This window comes from Ammospiza caudacuta, chromosome 10 (genome assembly GCF_027887145.1).
Source record: "Ammospiza caudacuta isolate bAmmCau1 chromosome 10, bAmmCau1.pri, whole genome shotgun sequence".
In the NCBI taxonomy this organism is placed as follows: Eukaryota; Metazoa; Chordata; class Aves; order Passeriformes; family Passerellidae; genus Ammospiza; species Ammospiza caudacuta.
The window spans coordinates 10,755,718-10,778,892 of record NC_080602.1 but is presented as its reverse complement, the minus strand read 5'-3'; the positions used below and the strand labels follow the sequence as shown (position 1 = coordinate 10,778,892).

Here is a 23,175-nt window from a genome sequence, read left to right as displayed (position 1 = left end):
TCCATGTTCTCAGAAGGCTCATTTATAACTTTATGATACTATATTATATTAAAGAATGCTATACTAAACTATACTAAAGAATACAGAAAGGATACTTACAGAATGCTAAAAAGATAGAAACAAAAACTCATGACTCTTTCCAGAGTCCTGACACAGCTTGGCCCTGATTGGCCAAAGAGTGAAAAAAACTCCCAGCAGAATCCAATGGAAAAATCACCTGTGGGTGAACAATCTCCAAACACATTCCATGAGCACAGCACGGGAGAAGCAATGAGATAAGAATTGTTTTCCTTCTCTCTGAGGCTCCTCAGCTTCCCAGGAGAAAAACCCTGGGTGAAGGGATTTTTTCAGAGAATGTGAATGCCACATTGGTCTAAGTACATCAGCCAACAAACACAAAATAAGGAAATAAGAATTGGACCAACCAGTGGCTCCAAACACTCCCAAGTACAGAATCCATGACTGGTTTGGGTTGAAAGGGACCTCAAAGGCCACCCAGTGCCACCCCTGAGATGGGCAGGGACACTTCCACTGGTCCATGGTGCTCCAAGCCCCATCCAACCCAGCTCTGGGCACTGCCAGGGACAGGAACACTTCCATGACTATTCCTGAGGCAGTGCTGGAACTCCAGTACCAGCCTAAGGCTGAATTTCCAAACTGGAAATGTCCAGGGCAACACTGAAGCACCATTCCTGCTTCCTCAGGCACCTCCAGGTGCCTCAGTCCCTGGAAACCCGGAGTGTTTTCCAAGGTCAGCCAGTGCAACCCCAGCTCCTACCACTCCTCCTCTCCCCTTCCTCCCACACTTTGGCCATGGAGAGCATCTCCAGGCACCCCTCACAAACCACCTGCTCATTCCACAAGTTTCCCCCAGCCCAAAGAAGGGGAGCACAAACACAAACTTAGCAGTGGCGACATTTTCCCAGTGTATCTCAAACCCTCCTGACCACTTCCATTTATATCCCATTTCCCAGGGGTGCACAATCCCCAGCTTCTATTTCAGTTACAAATCTGGATTACCAGCAGTATTTAACATGGACATTTTACCATAAAGCCCATTTCATATCAGCCTGAAATGGCCCACAGGGATTTTATTTCCTCCTCCAGGGATAACAACCTATTCCATTAGGATATGCTCCAAATCCTATTAGAATCATTATAAAGTTAAATGCAATTTTCACAACTGCAATTTAGTTTCTAAGAAGGATCAAACTGCAACATGACCATTACCCAGTTAATCCATCCCCTCCTGTCTCTCCCCCAAAACACAGAAAAATGTTTGAATTGATGTTTGAAAGCAGAATTTTTTGATTATTATCTTTTAATTCCATGAGTTAGTTGTATACAAATTAGTTGATTTTCTTCAAATATATCCTGAAAACAAAAAAGGAATTTCCACTTTAAATTAAAATGGGGAGTCATAGCATTCTTCCTTAAAAACCAGCAGAAGTATATGGATAATACTTGGAGAAAAAAAGAGATTTAAACCCCAAAACTATGTTGTAGGAAAGACAAATTCTTCCCAATCCCTGAGCATGGCTGTGATGTCCTTAAAACACTCTTAATATGCGGCTACAAAATTTGCAAAGCAAACACAAGCTGACAAAAAGGGTTCCTCTAGAGAAATACAGAAAAGTGTCAAATTAATGTACAAAAATCAGCATACCAAGACACAGAAAGGTTATAAAAATGTAAACTACTACAGCAATTTTTTTGCAGCAAAGCCAGAGTTGCAGTTTATGCACAGTTTTGGTGGCAGTGACATTCTCTAATGTACTAAATGATGTTTTTAAATATATATTTTAGGAAATTAAAGCAAATGTCCTTAGGAAGAGGTGGTGCCTGTGGCAGCCTGACTGGTGGGAATCTTTCCCTCTTCTTGCACAGCCAAAGCAGAGAGAGAGAGCCTGGTTTGCCAGCTCCAGTGACCTTGGTAACCTCTGCTCAGCAGCTGGAACTGCCCCAGATGAGCATTTGATGGCCATGGTTTGTTCCTTTGGGTTGTTCAGAACTCTCCAGTTCCCTTGGAAATGCCAAACCCCAGCTCCATGGAGAGAGCTGGCTCCAGCAGTGGCAGAAGGGCAGGGCTGAATGAAAACAGCTATTTTACATTTACAGTGAAAAGCTTTCATTCAGAAACTGCTAAATATGATCCATGCTTCAGAGACCAGCCCCTAAATAAACATTCCAGAGGCAGAAACTAAAATCCAATATTCAATGCTAGCACAACAACCAAGAAACCAGGTAAGCATGAACAGTACAGAACAAATATAAAGTATAATTATACTGATCAATTAGACGGTAAAAAACTCAAGCTGTAATTCAACATACGTGGAGTTTTTTTAGGCAGAAATAATATATTGTAGATTTATGGACTAGGAAGTAATAGCACTAAAGTTCACATCAAAAGGCCTGAGAAACAAGGATTTTCTCACAAACTGGACATGAGTGCCAGTATCACAGGGGGGTGGAAGAACTGTCCATGTGTAGGCTGGCAGCAGCTCCCTCCACCCAACACATCCCTGAAGGAAAACATCAACTCTGATTTACAAGAGAGCAATGAAAATGATCAATGACTCAGAAAATTAGCTCCAAAAGAAAAATTGAAAAGCTGGAATCAGTTATTTGAGCAAAGGCAGGATTATGCAGCCATGGAAGTGGACACCTCAAATAGGAGCTTAACAAAGAAATGCTCAGTGCTGCAGAAAGGAAATTAGTGTATATATGGATATATATATTTATATCTATGTATGATTCCTGTGCAGGAGGAATGACACAGGACTAACATCTCCATCCCTGGCCTGGCCTGGGATAATACTCTAAACAATTAACTGCTCACTCTTGCATGCAGGGATGGAAATGGGATTCCCTCCCAGCACGAGCTGCAGTAAAAGCCAACAGTCCCTGTACACAGCCATGAAGAATCTCTCATGTGCAGCAGCCCCATCCCCAGCAAGGCTCCTGGTGAAAGCTGTGGGCTCCAGCCTGGCACAGACACTTGGATTGCAGGCAGAGCTCTGGACATGGATCCACAGCTGGGATTGCCTGGGAAGCTCCCTGGCTGCACAGACATGCTGTGAGCTCTGCAGCATCCTGTAGTGAGCAGGATTTTTCTGTCTGGCTTTTTCACTTTCTGACATCCAGGACCAGCACAGATTTAAACAGTCCCATAATGATTTTTCTGCTCAGGTTTCTATTCCTTTCCTAACAATTCCTACTATTTCATTTGGTTTTAAAGATCTTGCATTTTCCAAAGACCTGCATCTTCCAGTTTCAGTATTTGAGGGCCATGCCAAGCCCCAGGTCAGAGACCATGGCTGGGTTACAGGAACTGGCAGAGCTGCATTTCCCTGGGCAATCCACTGAACTCTAGTGTCATTTCACCACCTGGATGTTCCTGACATCACAAGGTGTTCCCAAAGTTCTTCACCAGCACCATTTGTTTCCACAACCCCAATGAACACAGGACACCCCAAAACCCCTTTTCCACACTCAGCAGTGCAGACTCAGCTCCACAGATAAAAACAACACCTCATTCTCCCTCTAATTTCCTGTTAAACAAATAATTAATTCCCTTTTTCCTGCAGGAGGGAATTCACTCTGACTCTCAGCACCAGTGTTTGAGGCTCTTAGTGAGTGACACTGGCAGAAAGGCCCTGGGGAAGGAAGGGCAACAACATCCTGCAGAATGTTCTCCACATCAGAGTGTGGCTTTTCCACACAAAATACACATGGATGGATTCAATCAGCTACCAACACTGTATTTTAATTTTTTGTCATTTTAACAGGTCCAGATATCAGATTAACTCACCCACATTTTCCCAAATCTCCCCTGAAAGGCTTCTAAAACCCTCATGTCACACTGACCAAATATCCTCAGTCTGATTTTTTTCAGTCTGCTGATTTAGGTGCTAGGTTACACAGCACTCTTGGGAACTCAGGATTTCACACTTCAGCTCCTCAAGAAATGTGGAGTGAAGACCATCTGGTCCCAATGATTCCTCACTGTTCACTTCAGGGGTTTGCTCTGAAATAGATTTTACTAACACTGCAAGTTCAGGTACAGCCTCTCTCCAGCTCCCTCTATTTGAAAAGATAAAACACAATTTAAGACAAAAGTCTCCAAATTTGCAGAGAACACAGACAGCAGGAATTCACTTTTCTGCTTCAGGCCATCTTCTCACCCCTTTCTCCTCACACTCCATCATGTGCTGACCCTGTGCTGTCCCTGGCAGATGTCCCAGCTCTGACAGGCTTGGAAAAAACTATCACAAGATCTGTATGTTATTAGCAAATGACTGAAAGTTTTGTATTAATTTACTTGCAAATAAACAGGAGAATAATAATTCCTTTCCCTTGTCCTTAGGAGCTCTCTGGGGAGGTTTGGAGCTGGGTTTTTTCTCTTTCCAGGGTAACTTTTCACTGGTGTTGGATGCTTACTGTGAACACAAACACCACGTGCTCAGTATTTGTTTAACATCTTTGGCTGTGCCTTTGCTTTGTGTTTTTAGTAACTTTGCTCAAACTATTTTATTCTTAGCTAACTTCTATCACACAGATCTCCCTCTACAAAACTAAATGCTGATGGTGGTGATGGATATCACCACCCCGGAACAGCCATCACTTCACAGCCCTCATACCCTGATAAATTCTGGGTTTGAGCCTGGACTCTCCATGTTTTCCAAGACAAGGCCATTAGCTCTGGTGTGGGGTTGGGAGCTTTGGTGTTTGGGCAGGGAGGGACCCTCAGTGCCACCACCATGGTGCTGAGCTCCATCAGAACAGGGCAGTAGGGAAGCTGGGGTTGGAGAACCTCTGTGATGCCTTGGGAAGGCTGACCTAGAGCAGGGACCAGGCAGAGCTGAAGAATAAGCAGGGATTTATTAGGAGGCCTCAACAGAGCCACCTTGGGCAGCACAAGAGCCCAGCCAGGGCTGCACCCAAGATGAACCAAAATGGTCACAAAAATGGACAGCTGGTCATGGCATCTCTCACTTTTGTAAGTTCTGCTCCATTTGCATGTTGGAGTTCATTGTCCAGTTACAGCTCCAGTCAGTAAAGTCCCATCCTGCTTGTTTTTCTCTCTTCATTCCACCATTGTTTGTGCTCTTGGGCCCGAGATTTGGATCCTTTGTCCTTGGTCCCCAGCTAGAGCAGGAATTGTTTTGTCTCCCTGCTCTGTGCAGAGAGCTCAGCATCCCATAATACGAATCCCAGACCCACACAATAGAGCAGCACAGAATGTGAAAATAGAAAAGCCAACCTGAGGCATCAATACAAGCACACACAAACCCCTCCTTTTCCTGTATGGCCATGGAAGGGCTGTTCCTGGGGGACAAGCACAGCTGGGCCCCCACAGAGGAACAGCAGAAGGAATTCCTGTGTGCCTCAGGGTGATGGACACCAGGTGGGTGCTGCCCTGACCCACAGCACCCCCAAGGATCAGGGCTGCAGGATGGAATCCCCACCCACCCTGAGCCCAGGGGAAGATGTGCCACAGCTCCCTCAGCTATTCCCTGCAGGGATGGAACACTGACCTTTGTCTGAGATCACTGAAAAGCTGCTTCCATAACACCTCTCAGTGGTGCTCAGCAACAGGAATTGCTAAATATGATCAGGAAGCAATGGGCATAAAAATGAAATCACAAGTTCCCCCTCACTGTGAGGAAGAGCTGCTTTCCAGGAGGGTGTGGAGTCTCCCACGTTTGGGGGACATCCCAAACCCACCTGGATGACCCTGAATGGACTGCTTGGTCTCCACAGGTCCCTTCCAATCCCAAATGCTCTGTGAGTCTGCCTCAAGAGTATTTGGCCCCAGCAGTGAGTGTCTGTCCTGCACTAATATAAAACAGATAAACCAACACCTGGCTCAACTAAATAACAAAAGCAGGTCTGTGTCAGTCTAAAACCAGGGGGAGAAAAACACAAAAGGATTACAAAACCATAAATCAAACAATAAACATGCCAAATAAAAACCACACTACAACAGTTATGTTTTGCCCACAACAGGGGAACACACAAGTGAAAACTCAAACCACCTGTACACTGAAGTGGTACAAATTTACAGATTCTTGTTTGGCCTCAAAACCTTTTGCACTTGTCAGCTCCCCTCCAGGGCTCCCAGTAAGACTCCTCCATGTCCAAAGACAAAGATTTATTTCCTTCATGTTCAGACTGAGCCCACCCTCTGTGGGAGGACATCTCCCAAATCTGCACAGGGGAGGCACGGGCTGGGATTAACCTGCTGCTCTACGGGTGAACTCCCCAGTGAAGGAGGAACTCAGACAAAGAACAGATGACAAAAGATTTCTAGATGGAAATGAGTTCACCAGATGACATGGAAAAGCTTATCAAGTGTAATAAAGCAGAGCAGAGCTCACTCCATGCTTATCCGAGGGTATTGCTGATTATCATTCCAAGCGAGCCTTCCACACAACTTCTCGGGTGATTTTTAGAAGTAAAAACCTTAATCTGGGCATCAATAATGTAAAACTGTTACATTCATTATTTCTCTGTTTTACTAAGCTCTCCTTCCCCAGCCCTTCTAGGAGAAATCTCGCCTGTTTGACCCTGAATCTACTCCAAGTACCATGGAAACATCTGAATAACAAGAACGCTCATCAAAATTTAAACTTCTTACAGCACTGCCAAAGGCAATGAAATTTTTATTGAATTCCAGAGCCCTCATTTTCCACACAAAGCTGAGCTGGAGAAGAGGCCTCAGACAGCCCTGAGCACGACAAGAGCCTTTGGGGCCTTGTTTCCCATTTCCAGCTATTTCCAGCAAAACCCTCAATCCCAGTTCCCACCACGCTGCCTCTGGTGTCTGTTCAGATCCCTCCAAACAAATCCCCAGCAGGAATCCTCCATCCAGCCTGGGACTGTTTGGTGGGAGGATCTGCAGCTCTGCTGCAATCACTGTGAGCAATACAGTGTTCCTCCAGGATTTAGGGACGTTTATTCTGGATATATATGGTGGATATAGGGCTGAGTCCTCCCTCCACCCAGAATGACACCCAACACCACAGTAAGAAATGATTTATAACTGGAATTTGGAATATGGCACATTTCTCACTTTTATTTTCTTCCTTGAGTCTTTCAAAAACTCAAATCTTAAAAGTTTACAATTATTCCAATAATTTTGATATGTGAAGATTAAAAATAATAATAATAACAACAAGCTGGCCCTCCCTGGACGTGACAGTGCCCTGGAAGCCCAGGTGCCTCCCCCAGCCCTGCCCCTCTGATGGCACTGGGTGGACATTTATGGAGCAAATCCCATATTTGAGAGGTGCCTGTGGCCCCTCAGCCCCTTCTCCAGGGCAGCCACAGCTCTGAAGGGACAGATTATGGGATGCATATTCTGAAAAATCAATGCTCAAGTGTCTCACACTGGGCACTAAAACAGCTGGATACATTTCCTCTTAATTTTTCTGTGTCCCAGTCAATTTTTTAAATGGATTCAATGCCACTTCATTTCAGCAGAGAGCAAAAATACATTCATTAGTGGTTATGAATGATTCAGGTGCCATGGAGCTGAATACCAAAACAGGAATAAATATGGATTTGAACCAAGCCGTATAAATAAATCATGGGACTATCTCCTGAATGAGGAAAAATAGCAAATATTGAATATTTTCTCAATAAAGTAGCACTGTGAAGTTTGTGCAGTGCACAAGGCAGTGAGATCCTGGGGAGAAACAGCAGGAGAACAAACATTTAAGAATTTCCTAACTCCATCCCATAAGAAGGGGAAAGAGGACGTGACAAATTAAAGGCAGCAAGCCTTGACATGCCATATCTTTGAATATTTCCCAGTGCAGCCCTCACAGTGAGGGGCTTCATTTATGTGTTACAGACTGAGGAGCTCCAAAGGCCAGGAAGGACACACATTTTAAAATTATTTCAAATATTAAGCTGTTTGTTCACTGAATACAGATTGCCTCTGATCATTTGGGGAAAAGATAAACTGGGGCTGGGAACAGTAAAAATAATTTATGGGATCAACAAAGCCCCTCTCATGTTCACCAATAGCTGCTGCTGGATCCAGGCACATCCTGGCACTACGAAAAATAGCTTTTTCCTGATCAAGTTCAAAAGAAAATACAGAGTTACTGCTTTTCCATGTTTTTGTCTTGTAATGACACAAATTCTTCAGGCTGGCTTTCCACATCAATTCTGATTCCTTTCCAGCTCAGTGAATGCAGGCCCATCTTCACATCAAAGTCCCTTCTAATTTACAAATCCCAAAAATAACCTTAATTACAACCCACTTCAATAACAGCTTCTGTGTAAGGAACCAGTAAACAAGATTCTGCAGCCTGAAAAGAAACAACTCCAAGGGCTCAGTAAAGGCCCAGATAAACATGCCTGGCATAGTGGAGGAGTAAGGGTGGACTGGCTGAGCCTTTCCCATGAAAGCTGGGAAAAGAAAAACCAAAGAAATTTACCAGGTTGGCACAAAATAAAGAAAAAAACCTGCTGTTCTTCTCAGAGCCATGGGATGAGGGGGATACAAGATGTTTACAGGGAGTGAGAGAGGAAAATGGAATAATAGAAAAGGAATCTATGGGGGATTGATAAATAATGGAGAAAGCACAGAGGAAACCCCAATCTGCCTGGAGAACAAGACATTACCCAGGGGAAATAAGAACTGTTCTCACCCTTCACTTAAATCCCCTCAGCCATCTGCCTCTGGACACTGGCACAACATGGGATCCTGCAGCAATCCCTTCTGGGACCAGAGCTGTCACCATCCAGCAGGAGCTCCTGGGAGGCTCCACCAAGAGATTCTCATTTCCCTTTCACATTTTTTTATCTTCAAGTACATAAAAACATTTTCTTGTTTGAGGTGGGTTTATCCTTTGCTCTAAGTCATAAAAACCCTTCTAACTAACATCCCCTTTGCCTCCTTGGTTAGCCAGTGAGACTGGCTCAGCAATTCTTTTCTTCTATATATATATATCAAAACTTGCTTCCATCTCTATTCCTTCCTCAGATTCTACATTCAAAAATCTTTCTGCTAAACAGACATATCTGTGAGACTTTCTTGTCAAACTTGCATCCTTCCCAACACAAATGGATTCTAACCACTGAGGTAAAGAAAGACACAAAATAAACTTGGAGCAATCTTTGTAAACTGTGCCGTTCACTGCACAAAAATCTTCTAATTAATCTCTCAGCTTTCCACAATTACTGAAGGTGGAATCTGGGGCTGTTGCTTCCCACACTGCACAGGTACAAATTTGCCTTTACAATCTCTTATGTTGAAAGCTGGCCCAGCACATGAGGGCAGTGAGAGCAGCAGGAATTCAGAGCAGGAATTCAGGAAAGCACAGACCCCAGTGATGCTTTTTTCTTAAATAAAAACCAGTTATTTGGGTAATGGTAAAGAAATTGAGACAGGTATTATGGATCAGGTGCACACCTCAAATCCAAGGAAGTTTTCATATTTAAAGTTTGCGGTATTCTAGAAAAGAATTTTTCCCTCAAAGAGAGACTGCAGAGCACTGACACATTTTAATTACAAATTAGTAACAGTTAACAGATTAGCAAATTCTAAGAGTCTTCAGATTTCAGATTAGTAAATTCAAGTGACCACTTTAATAGAGGCAAAGGAGCCTCCTTATAAAAACACTGGTCAATAATTCTAAAATACGATTTAGAACTGTATTTTTGGCAAGGTAGTACAACAATGGACCCCTACAAAGGAAAGATGTTCTTCCAAATGACATTTTACCCATCTGAGCTGTTCCAGGCAAACCAAAGAATCCTTTAGGTTGGAAACAACCCCCAAGATTGAGTTCCACCATTATCCCAGCACTGCCAGATCCATCTCTAAGCACAGCCCCAAGTGCCACATCCAGAACTCAAATATCCCCTTTAATCCCTAAGATTTCCCTGCACTTCAAAGAATTTTCTCTTTTTTCCTTGGAAAACAACAATCAACAATTACAATCCCATGTGAAACTAAGGAAGCCAAGTTCCAGTTTCCAACAGAACCAGCTGAACATTTGAACCCACAATCCTTCCCCCAAGTACTCCAAGTCCTGATGAAACATTACATTACTGTGGTTGATGTGATGATGCAGAGCTCTGCTAACAGCACCAGCAGCCCATGGAAACCCTTTGGAGGCTCCATAAAAGCTTTTTTTCATGTGCTCCAGCACCTGTTTACACCCAGGGGAATTTTACATGAGCTCCCAGGTTCATTGTGGAAACTTCTGTGTGTGTGCCTGGAGCCCAGCTGCAATGTGAGCAGCAGCAGGGAGATCAGCAGCTCTGCAATCAGCCCTCTAAGGGTTAATCACACTAAGCAGGGAGATCAGGAGCTCTGCAATCACTGCTCTAATGGTTAATCACACTAATGATCGTTTAAGCAAATTAGCAGAGCAAGAAGCATGCACTGTGCAGATGAGTGTGTGACTGGGAGCAAAAGCACAGCCAGTGCCAAGGACAGAGCCAAAGCTGCTCCAGCCCAGAAATCTGAGCTTGTGGAACTGAGCCTCCTCCCCAGCCCCACAAAAACTCCAGTGGTTCTTTCCTTTCCATGCAAATTCCCAGAGACCAAAGCAAAGTTTCAGCCAATTATTTTTTAAAGCACAATGATTTGAGTCTTATGGTTTCTTCTGAACCCAAGAGAACATACCAGGGTGGTGGTAATGAACTCTTATTTTTCTGGAAGCACCTTCCTAAAATACAGTTTCTTCTCTATGTGGCATCTTAGGATGTGCTACAGGAAACAGGCAAAAGATAAACACTATAAATCAGAGCTATGTTAGTGCTGACATTGTCAGTAAACAAAGTTATTAATTATACATGTACTGAGAAAGCTGAAAAAAAATTATTTGCCCAAAGGGGAAAGGAAAGGCAAAATTATATTTTAAAGATTCTCCAAAGCATGGCACACAGCTTATAGTAAATCATTAGAATTTAGTGAAATGTTTGTTCTGCAGCCCTGACTCAGCTCTGAGCTGTGAGCTGCTATAAACTCACCTCAAAAGAGACTTTCAGTACAGAAAAGTGACATATTTGAAGTTCTACTTCAGCCTCTTTGGTTCCTCCCTGTGCACAAAGCCTGCCCAAGCTCCCTGGCCAGCAGCAGCTCCATCCCCATCACTGAGCCATGGGTGGTGGGGAAGGGACCAGTTCCAACCCCTGAGAGCCCTGTCCAGCCTGGCCTTGGGCACTGCCAGGGATGCAGGGGCAGCCCCAGCTCCCCTGGGTACCTGTGCCAGGGCCTGCCCACCCTCCCAGGGAACAATTCCTCACCCACCCATGGCACACACACCAATCCATGACTCTCCAGGGGCTGGGATCACCAGGGCAGGGTGTGATGCTTTGCACAAGCCCAGGCAGATGTTCTGCTGCTCTTCCCTCACTCACCTCATCTCCCTTTGTGCCTTCCTGCAGTTTGCAGCAGGAGCTGCTCCATGACCCTGGCTGGGCACTGAGGTGGCACTGACTGCCCTGTGCTTCCCAGGGTCCTTTATGAACATTATTCCATCAGGATAAACAAATAATAATTGGAGGTTGGAGCTCCAAAACACTGCAGAGCTCACTGAGTTACAGAATACAAAGCAGAATTATTCCCAAAGCTGCCAAAATTGTTGCACCTCCTTCAAGTCCCATTCCACTCTGCCACATGGCTATGGAACAAATACATTGTGCTGCCCAAGGGAACTGCTCCTTGGGCTTGCTGCTCCAGCTCCTGACAGACAAGCAGCACTTTAATGGGAAGATTTTGCAACTTGCATGCAATGCAAAGAGAAATCCTGAGGAATCCTACATTCTGTGCATTAACCTGTCAGTAATGGGGGGTTCCAGGGAGCCTTTCAAGTGTTGTAACTCGGGATGAGCACAAACTCCCTTTTATTCAAATTGTGTTCACAGAACCAAGTGCTTTACTGAAGCTAAAAGCATCTGATGTGAGAGACACACAGCCTGGGGAGTGGCACTGCCAGAGCACAGGGTGCTCTGAGGTACCACAGTACAGCAATTTATATCCTCACCTGCAAAGTTATACTGAGACTACATTTAAGCTCCTAAGGATGTGAAAATAGAGATCACAGATGCAACCTTGGAGTCAGCACTTGAAAACAAACAAGACCAGCAGAGCTGCATGAATTTGGGACTGGTTAGAAAAATATTCAATATAAAAATAATGTTCTACCCTTCATTAACCAGTAACCAGCCTGCTTTGAGCCTGGTTTCCTTCTGTGAGTGTCTTAGATCCTGCTCCCATTTCCCTCCAGGCTCGCCCCCAGCACTCCTCTGCAGAGAGCACCTTGAGGAGCACAAAACACCTTTATTGGGCAGCTCCCACCTGCCCCCAAGGCTTCCCATCTCATCCAGAACACTGCCAGTGTTTAAGTTCCATAACCAAACCCCATTTACTCCAGGAACCCAAACTCCACCGTGGTTTCCCTTTAAATTATTCTCCTCACGAAGACAAACTAATTAACTGCAAGACTATGGAGGGAATCAGCCACCACAGATAAGAGCCCTCCTCCTTCCCACAAATTACTGGATTGTTTCATCTCTGCAACTTTGGGAGAAACTTCCCTGCCAAGGACTAGAGCTTGGATAATGAGACATCCAGTAATGGCAATAATCTGGCTCCCATTAGAGAAATCAATTATCTGCTGGATGAGAGTCAGCTTAACCATCATAAAAATTTAACTTGAAAGAAAGTATATGTTCACTTTATGGTATGGACTCCCTCTCAAGACTGATTGATGTGTGGTGTTCCTCAGCATTTCAACTTTAACATCACCCTCAGTTTTCATCACGAAATTTGGTGGTGTGAAAACAGTGCAAAAGTTTCTGCTGAAATGGAAAAAAAAATTTAAATCCCATAAATTCAAAAATTAAACTTGGAGCTTGGTTCAACCAATTAAAATGGAAGGATGACCCTGATGAACAGAGAAAAGTACTCACCATTTAGGGCACAACTCCTATAAAAAGAGTCTCACTTGGAGGCAAAAGGCATTTTAATGAGCTGCTTAGTTCACACATTCACATTTCTTGGAAGTCTCTGGCATGTGCAACTTAAAAATTACTACTGAATCTTTCAGCTTTTAGCTTGCAATTGAAATTCTGTCATCTCCTTTTGATGGGGAGTAAAAGCAGTATTAAAACCCCTATAGCTTATCTCTAGTACATACACCTACTATTGTCCTTGAATCCTTAAAAGCATCCAAGAGCACCTGGGACCATGAGCCAAGCTGGGCTTACCTTTTCTACAGCATTGTATGAAAAACACACTGCAAAAAGAGTAAATCCTGGGCTGGGCAAAGCCTGCTTCAAACTAAAAAGCACATTTTTATTTTGGAGACCAAAACAAACCCCATCCCTAAATATAAACCCTGGGCAAAACCCTGCATTTTGTAACTGCCTGTCTAGGCAAAAGCTTTCTGTTCTAAAAGCCATTTTGGGGGAAAAGGATTTCTGTCCCTAAAGCAGCAGCTGGTTCAAACCCCTGTTAATATGATCCTCATTTATTAGAAACTCTGCCTGAAAGAGAAAGCTGCCTTTACAATTCCCTCAGTTCAATATCAGTTTCGACATTGCAGATATTTAAGACACTGCTGCTTAATTTAGTAACATTTTCATGATCCCCAAGGATTCCTCAAGAACATTTACAAGGAAAACCATTTGTGTGAATTCTATGGGTTACTGATCATTTGGTTTTGTCTTTCTTAATGGGGTTTTTATAAATATATATCTCATAAAGAGGATTTTTTTTAATTCCACATGTATCTCATCTCCCTGGCATGTGCAGTGCTGGATCTTACCTCCCAAATCCCTATACCATTCCACTATGGAAACACATCCCAAGGGATCTCATCCCTGTCCTTATTCACTCCTGCCCATTTGGGGGCTGTTCTGGAATTTTTTCAGCACCACAAAAATCCATTTGAAAGCTCTGCAGCACCTCTGCAACACAAAGATAACTTTTCCAGATATAATCAGACTTGAAGCAATCTTTGTAAACTGCACCATAACCGCACAAAAATCTTTGTAAACTGTGCCATAACTGCACAAAAATCTTCAAATTAATCTCAGCTTTCCACAATTACTGAAGGTGGAATCTGGGGCTGTTGCTTCCCACACTGCACAGGTACAAATTTGCCTTTACAAATACAGGGAATTCCAGATGTTTCATGTACAAGAACCTCATGATTAAATGTTGTCAGATCTTTGGAAAAGAGACTTTGGAAGAGGAAGAGCCTCCCTTGCAGCAGGATTATCTGAGGGCTGCACACCCCATGGTGCTGGGGATGGTCCATACAGAGGAGGTGAACATCCCAGGACCATCCCAGTTTCCTCCTGGCCACAGGGATCCACCCCACTGAACAAGGCACACCCAGAGCAGCTGCCCCTGGCCGGCCTGAGCCCAGGAAAGGCTGGAAATCCTCCCCAGCCCTGAGCTGCCAAGTGCACCCTGCCTGGAAGGTGGCAGCAAGGCACAGATCATGGCCTGGCAGGCCTGCCCTGAGCTGCTCCTACAACACATTTCACATATTTCACATTTCCCTGCTCTCTGAAACTCCCACAGAATGTTAAACATCTGCACTGCTACCAGAGAATGCTCCTTGAAATTCCAGCAAAGCTCACTGGTGACTTTTGGAAATGCAACTAGAGAAAACAAATGTTGGTGCTCCCATTGAGAACCATGGCAAGATCTCTTCCATGTGTCAAGGGCTGGACAAATGTTCCTCCTGGTCTTAGAAAAACATCAAGACAGACCAAAAAACCTGCAAACTTACAACAGTCCAGCTACAGAACAAGATTTAGACATTGAGCAGGAAAAGCAGAGGTTCTGCTGAGCCTGTGGGACAGAAATCAGGTCACAGTGTTGAGCACAGGAGTGGAGCCTTTGCATGATGCAAAGAACATCTTGGGGAAATTCACCTTTAGTATCAAAAATGACAGCTCTGCTGAAGATGGGCTTTTCTGGTGTCCAGGCACAATCTGAACAAGTGATGTAGCCTGAAAATAACACTCCCCTGTCCTTCCTCTCCATGTCCCTGAATATCTGTTTACAGCTTTTCCACCAGCAAGCCTTGCCTTGAATACAAACGTGAGAGGCAAAAATTCCCAGTTAGTTGAATTCACAAGTGAACTGCATTCACATCAAACTACACCAAGGAGTAACAGTAAGGACTGTCAGAAAGCTTTTTCAGACCATCAGTGAAGTGCAGTGGTAGAGACCCAAATTCCAGGGAGTTCAGCTCATCCACCATCCACACCAGACTCCTGGACTCTCTGCCCTTGTTTGCATCACTAGAAAAAAAGGTCTCTAATTACTCATTACATCTTCAGGGCAAGAAATAACTCCTGTGAAGCCAAGGTGTTGTTTTTACTTCCAAGAGCTTCCTCAACCAGCACATCCTGAGACCCCCAAAAAGGACAATATCTTGTCCCCCACGTGAGCCTTTGACAAGTTCAGGTTGATGCAGCATCTCCTGAATCTCTAATTGAGGAGCAGCCCATTATCAAATCCAGCCCTGAGCTTAATTAGAGAGGGAAATCGATGAAGATCATCTAGAAGGTATGAGAGAGGTCTGAGCAATTTTCACTGATGGTTCAAATTTCTTCCCTGGAATTGTTTTCAATAATAATGAAAGCTTAATGCAAAAATAACAGTTAACCAGATATATTACTCTGCTGCTGCAGGATTTAATGTGCTTTGCAAACAGCTACAATTTCTGGGGCAGGATGGCACCAGTTTTTATCAAAGCAGCTGCCCCAGAGAACCCTGGAAAACAAGCCCAGGGTTCTTCACATTCAGGCTCTTCCTTCTGCAGCTGTCCTGGTTCTGTTTTAAAGAGTCTTGACTTGTTTCATACATCCTGGCACATTCCCATTTTATTTTAATAACAAGTCATATGTTAATAGATGCATAATCACAACTAGTTTTAAAGCCAAAATCTTCAATTAAAAATTTAAAATAATTACATGCCATGAGTAATCCAAGTACTAGAGACCCCAGCAAGAGCAAAGGCAACAGGGAAATCAAGGTGAGGCAATCCTGCCAACCCCCCAGAACCCAGAAATCACTGTTCTTGACACTGCAGGACCAACACTCAAAAACATCCTATTTTCTGCTGGAATGAGGCTTTGCCATTGCTCTAAACCTTGTCAGCTCCACTGAAAATATTTCCAGCACTCCCTTCTAAAGCACAAAGTGGACAATTCCATCAAAATATTTCTGCATTTGGTTTTTTCCATACAATTTGCTCTGGCAGCATGAACAAGGCCGTGATCAGCCAGTTGCCACATGCAATCTCTGATTTATCATTACAGATACCCCAAAAGAAGCTTCTCTTGTTTTATTTTTAAATTTAGTTACATTAACACAGTGAGACATGTCATGTGTAATACTTAAGACACACTATCAGACTGAATGCTGTCCTAGGCAACTCAGAAGTTGTTTTTCTGCTATTCCAAAAACTCACTGAAAGACAACAACAAGCAACAGCAAAGAGCAACTCTCACTCTTCTCCCACAAACACAGGGACTTATTTATTTTAGAGGCTTCAGACCTGCCATGTCAATTTTATAGGAGAATGTAAATGGAAATTTTTGTTGGTTTAGGATTTTTCTGGTTCAATATTAACTGCAGTAAATATTTCAGCAGGGAGAGAAAGCCCCCCCAAGCTGCTGGTCCCACCCCAGCACCAAGGCAGGCCACAGGAAGGCCCTGAGTGACCTCACTCAGCCCCAGCCCCTGCACAAACCCCCAGGGTGCTGGGCACAGCCATAAATTTGAAATATTGCCCAGATGAAGGCTGAACCTGTGACCTTCCCAGTATTTAACTGCCACTCTGGCTCTCCCAGGCTGAGCACATGAAATACAGTAATAACTCCCTGTTTGCCCAGCTCTGCTGTCATCACTTCCCAGCCTTATCTGAGGGAAATGCTACAGATTCTTTCATGCCTGGGGAGAGCAAAACAAATTTTTCCAGTGCTCTCAATTCATTACAGGTGTTGTAAATAAGCTGGTAGCAGCACCCACAGTGAGGGGAGAGCACTGCCACTACAGCCAAGAGAGAGGTGGCTTTTCAGGCTCCAAATTCTTGCTTCCACCATGGGAAGTGTCCTGCCCTGGATTGTGGTGACCTGTTGGATTAAGCCCTTTTCTGACCCAGAGATGGGGCAGCTGAGAGGTGTTTGAAAAACTTTTATTCCATTTTCAGTCTCATGAGAAGGGTGAGACAATACAGATGTTATAATTCACACCATCACAATCAGAAACCAACTATTTCCTAATTACATTATGAGCATTTCTTGGCCTATCAGCTTTTGTCACACCATGCTGGAAATGCCTTAAAGCCATTAATCTAAAATGCATCTTTCATGGTTTTATTTCTCCAAAGTATCTGGTTTTACTTGCAAGGCCATCCTTTGAAAGTTGTTTCAAGTTCTATTTCTCTCTCAGCAATGTCTGTCCTATTCCATGGCATTTCTCAGTCAGCATTTCTTATCTCAAGGTTTGCATACAGATATGTGAGCCTTCTGTCAGGCTGTGAGAATTTTCTAGAAATTCATTTACCTCAGTGACCCCTGCTTTTGCACCCCAGGAAAACTGAGGAGGTCCCTTTTGCCCATTCTGTGACACTCTGGGTACAGAGGTGCCCACGTTTTGTCCACTCAGAGCTTGGCCCTACCCCAGTGTGGGCAGGATTCAGCAATGTCCAGCTTTAGGGGCTGAGATTGTCTCAGCCACAGCTTTCCCTGGGACATTCCCTGTTCCCCCCACATGAAATCACTTCTCAGATGCACCAGGCAAGGGCTCAGTGTGTGACCAGTGGGTCCATGACATCTCCAGTTTGCAGGTACACAGAATCACTGAATGGCTGGGGTTGGGAGGCACCTGACAGGTCACCACATCCACCCCCTGCCATGGCAGGGCCACCTTCCACCAGCCCAGGTTGTGCCAAGCCCTGTCCAACTTGGCCTGGAACACCTCCAGGAATAGGACAGCCAAAATTCCCCTCCAAAGGTAAGGAAATGTCTTGACTCTCCCTTATCAATGCATATAAAGAGACTGAGGACAGAAATTTGTGTAGAATCCTTCTGGACTCTTCAGTACCTTTCTAGTCAAGTTAAAGGCCATTTTCCTGATTCAGTCCTTCTGGGATGTATGTAGGGAAATAATCCCAATCATTTTTAAACCCAGCAGCAGAGCAATAGAAAGCTCCTCTAGCACCTCATATTTATAACAGAGGGGTTCAACTATTCTCAGGCATGTGAAACTGGTGACATCCTTAATTGTCACCAGAAGGATCTGAGTAACTGCACTGAAGGCACCACTTCTCCCAGTTGAAAATGGTGCCAGAAGTAACAGAAAACACCCTAGGAACTCCCAGGACTGGTGGCTGTACAGTCCCATATAGAGTGGAATAAGCTTTCCCCAAGCACTCCCTCATACCCTACACAAAGCCAGGGTAAAACTCATTTATTTTCCTGCCAGTGGAGCACAGCCCCAGTGTGACACATCTGAGGGCACCCGCCCCCAGGGATGGTCAGGAATTTCATCCCCACTGCCATGGCAGGAGAATTCCAGTGGCCAGCACCATACCAGAAACATCTATTTGCTTGTAGGGTTTTGTAACCTTGTCACAGGACCCAGAAAAGCTGCTCAGGGAGCAAAGGGACCTTTAAAAACATTCCTGAGTCCATGCAAAGTCAAACTTACAAGTGGATAAAGCAGGTTGTTTCTTGTTGTTATCTCATTGCAGGGGTTCCTGGTTCTCATGGGCATCCCCTCAGAGCACTGACTCTTCTTCACAAAGCAGCAACTGACTGCACTTCCCTCCTCACCCAGCCACCCCACTCTTTATAGCACTCTGCTTCTCACTGCTTACACCTGTGGCCTGTTAAAGTCAGGCCTGCTCCTGATCTTTGATAATTGGCCCAGCTGCAACTCCTTAGGGGTGAGATTACTTTCTACACTATCTTTATTTTCTTCTATTCTATTCCCCCTTTAGTTTCTGCCTGCACATTTCAGTCAGCCCCTACCTGGCACTGCCAGCAAAGCTCAGTCAAGAGGCAGCCCCAGGAACACCTCTCCAGTTCCACTGCCCTAACACTGCCAAGCAATGGCATCACCCCTTGGCACACAATTCCATGTCTAAACTGCCATGAGGAAATGTTATTAGAGGGAAAATGATTGGCTGCCTGAGCACAACCCCAGTACAGAGTGAAACCTCTTACAGAAAACAAGGGCTTCAAGGAGAGCTGAAGAAAAATACAGTACCCAAAATTCTTTGTCTGAAATACTGCCAGACTCATTTCCAAGAATGGCAGGAAGAACTTAAATTAAGCAAAATCATGCTGTTATTAGGTGGGGAGAGATGACAATTTCTTGGTCTAGAAGGAAATGATCCAGGGATCAGGTAACAGTTATTCAAGCTATTCAACCCTGCACCAAAGTACAGTAATGCAGAAATACAATTACTCCCTACAGTGACCTCTCAAGGAAAGTAAAATTAAGATTAGAACTAAGAAGTAAAATCAGAAATGTCATATGTGAAATGCACTCTGTAGAATCTTTAATATATTTTAATACTCAAGCATAAAGGATTTTCTTTCCAGTGCCAGGTGTATAACAAAACATCAGCATGGAAGGCCTGGCAGAACATCCTAAATCTTCACAACCAAATGAAGAAATCCTTGACAATGGTTCAGATAAGGAGCAAAAGAGCTGTCTCAGTTCACTGTCATGCCAGGTGACCCAGCTGGAAGTGCTGCACTAAGGCTCCTCTCAGCTTTATCCACAACCTGCTTAATTGCATCATATCATTAATGTTATTAATTGCTGTCACTGCCCATAAAACACAAAGCCAATTCTGTAAAACAGAGAGGCTGGAAGTGAATTAAACACAGCACACATGAGCTGTTTGAAGCCACAGTAAAGTGTTGTGAAGCCTCAAGCTTGGAGGTATTTCCCAAGCCAGAGCACCAAATCTTTATTCTTTTGGCCAAAGCTACAAGATAAGGAAAATGTGAGTTTTTTTTATCTGTGACCAGATAGAGTCTGAGTGCTTCCTTTGGGTCAGAAAACCCTTCATTTATGGATGTTCAGTGAATAAATTTCTCCCCCAGAATTACTTTTTAGATCAACTTTGTAGCACCACAGTCCACACTAAACCCAGTCAGGGAAGCTCTTCTAAGGACCCTGCACATGCCATGAAACTCCAGAGAAAGAACTGGAAACCCCTACTAGGGTCCAATCAATAAAAAAGAGATTTCCTCATGGAGTGTAAGAAAGGCAGGGAAGGCAAGCTTTCACCTGAATTCTTTCCCACTCCTTACCAAGTCTATTTTCTTTGTTTACCCAATCTGCTTTATTTACCTTTTTATGTACAGTAAGGTGCTTTTTAAAGCTACATTATCAATATTTCAGTACTTTTTCTAGTAAAAACAGCTTGCAAGAGTAAGCAAAACAGTTACACACACAATAAAGCAGCATATTACCAAATATCTCTGCTTTTACCTTCTCTCTAGCTCAATGAAAACAACAATGTATTTAAGGATTATGAAAAATGCATTAGAGATGTCCTTTCCAAAGACAACCAGGTTGCAGAACCACAGATTGACTTTCAGATGGGATCAGCCACTCTGTGGCCTTGGCCCACCTTCAGCTCCATGACATCAACCACATTTGATAAATAGAGCAGCTTTTAAGCACCCTCAGGCTGCATTACAGAAGCACATTGCTCATTTGGCTATTTAGGAAAGCATAAGCAGTTTGGAAATAAATCAGAGTAATAATATTTATAACAGGACTGGAGGGGGCTCAGTTTTTAGCAGGGCACAGAACTGATCACAGAATAAACTTAGATAAACTTAGATATTTGGGTATCTGGAGAAGTGTTCTCTGTGCAAATGAAACCTCTGACCCACCTTGCACTGCCAGCTCTGCCTGAGCCTCCAGGGTGTCGTTGCCGCTCTCAGCGATGCAGGTGAAGGTCCCGGCATCGGCCTCGGTCACATCCCGGATCTCCAGCACCCCCCCTGGCAGCAGCTGGAACCGCCCCGACCTGCAACAGGGACACACAGGGACAGGGTCACTGCAGGGACATGGCCTTACACCTGCACACACAGGGTCACTGCAGGGACATGGCCTTACACCTGCACACACAGGGTCACTGCAGGGACATGGCCTTACACCTGCACACACAGGGTCACTGCAGGGACACGGCCTTACACCTGCACACACAGGGACACACAGGGTCACTGCAGGGACACGGCCTTACACCTGCACACACAGGGACACGGCCTCACACCTGAACCCACAGGGACACACAGGGTCACTGCAGGGACACTGCCTTAGAGCTGCACACACAGGGACAGGGTCATTCAAGGGATATTGTAGGGACACGGCCACAGACCTGCACATACAGGGACACACAGGGTCACTCCAGGGACATTCTATGGGTCACTCCACGGACATGGCCTTATACCTGCACACACAGGGACAGGATCACTCCATGGATCACGGCCTCAGACCTGCACTCACAGGGACAGGGTCACTCAAGGGACATTCCATGAGTCACCCAATGGGTCACTCCATGGACATGGCCTTAGACTGCAACACAGGGACATGAAGGGTCACTCCAGGGACATTGCAGGGACACAGCCTCAGATCTGCACACACAGGTACACACAGGGTCATTCCATGGGTCACTCCAGGGACATGGCCTCACACCTGCACACACAGACACAGGGACATTCTATGGACATGTCCCAGATCTCCAGGATAACCCTGGCCAGCAGCTGGAAGCACCCAGACCTGCACACACAGTGACCCTACCATTGCATGGACATGGCCTCAGCCATACTCTGGGTCCCTGGGTCATTCCATGGGTCATTCCAGGGACATGTCTTACACCTGCACACACAGGGACAGGGTCATTCCATGGGTCATTCCGAGGACATTCCGTGGGTTATTCCAGGAACATGGCCTTGGCCACAGCCCAGGTCCCTGTGATACCCTGGCCAGACCTGCACACACAGGGACAGGGTCATTCCATGGACACCACCCCGGTGTGGGACACACAGGAGTTATAATCACACCACACTGAAAATTAAGTTCAACCCTATCAATTCCACGAGAGCAACTCATCTTTTTGCACTTGCAGCTTCACTTGTTCTTAATTAAATGTGATCCAAGGTATTTAGTCAAGAGCAGCCAGAACTGAAGAAAAATGAGGTATTGTAATCACATAATTAAGAAAAAGGCATTTTGCAGATCCAGCTGGAATGACTGACTGCTCAGAAAGCTGAGGCAAGTACAACAGGAGAGACTGTGCCTTTACAACACAAGGACAGCAGTGCACATTATACAATGTACAGGAACTGAATTTCTGTGAGAAGGTAAGCCATCCCTAAGAGATGAAATACTTCAGAATAAGATACAGGTTATAAGAAATTCAAAATACAGACTTATCAGGTGACGAAGGGTCTGTACAGAACCTCCCCCTCTGACTTGCAAAGGGCAGGGAAGGGTTTCTAATCCAGTCCTTACAACGTGTCTGCTTTTGCTAAATGGGCAGATAAAGCTGGCACTTCATGCTCACCCCCAGTGCACCACCCCCAGCCTCCAGCCACATCCTCCACCCCTGCAGCCATCACTGACCCTCACCTGATACAAATTTGTACATGATTTTTCCAAGTTCCTTCAACACTCCAAGTTCCCACATCAAATACCAAATAAACTTTCCAATAAAATGCCAAGAACCCCAAGCCAGGACAAGCTGTGCCTGGATGCTGACCCAGAGCCATTCTTATTTGCAGCTGGAAAAGGAAGACTGGGGAAAGGGAAGGGAATCTGGTGGCTTCATGCCTGGCACTCTCAAGGGCAGAAAAGGACTGAATTATGTCAATAAATGAACATTACAACAATTGCCTTTCTTGGTCTCTATTTGGAATGAATGGCCAGTGGACAAAAATCAACCTCAGTGCTTTCTCCATTTGAAATTTTCCTAGAACTACTTCAGTAGGACCAATCCTGACCTTCCTGGACAGGTAAATTGTTGGGACACAGAGTTTTGCCTCACCTCACTATTATTTATCAGATAAATACTGATTTATTATCCTACTGTAACTGCTGATCAAATCATTTAAAAGTAGAGCAAAGAAAACCATAAGTAGCATTCAGTG

At 44.5% G+C, this 23,175-nt stretch overlaps 1 protein-coding gene across 1 annotated transcript in view; it reads right to left on the bottom strand.

Moving 5' to 3' along the window:
* The window catches only part of NEO1 (neogenin 1), a 175,067-nt gene that overhangs the window by 70,723 nt on the left and 81,169 nt on the right, over positions 1 to 23,175 (bottom strand). The window contains exon 5 of the mRNA XM_058811045.1: positions 20,917 to 21,053. Coding sequence (XP_058667028.1) covers positions 20,917 to 21,053 — 137 coding nt within the window. The remainder of the gene's footprint in view (positions 1 to 20,916; positions 21,054 to 23,175) is intronic.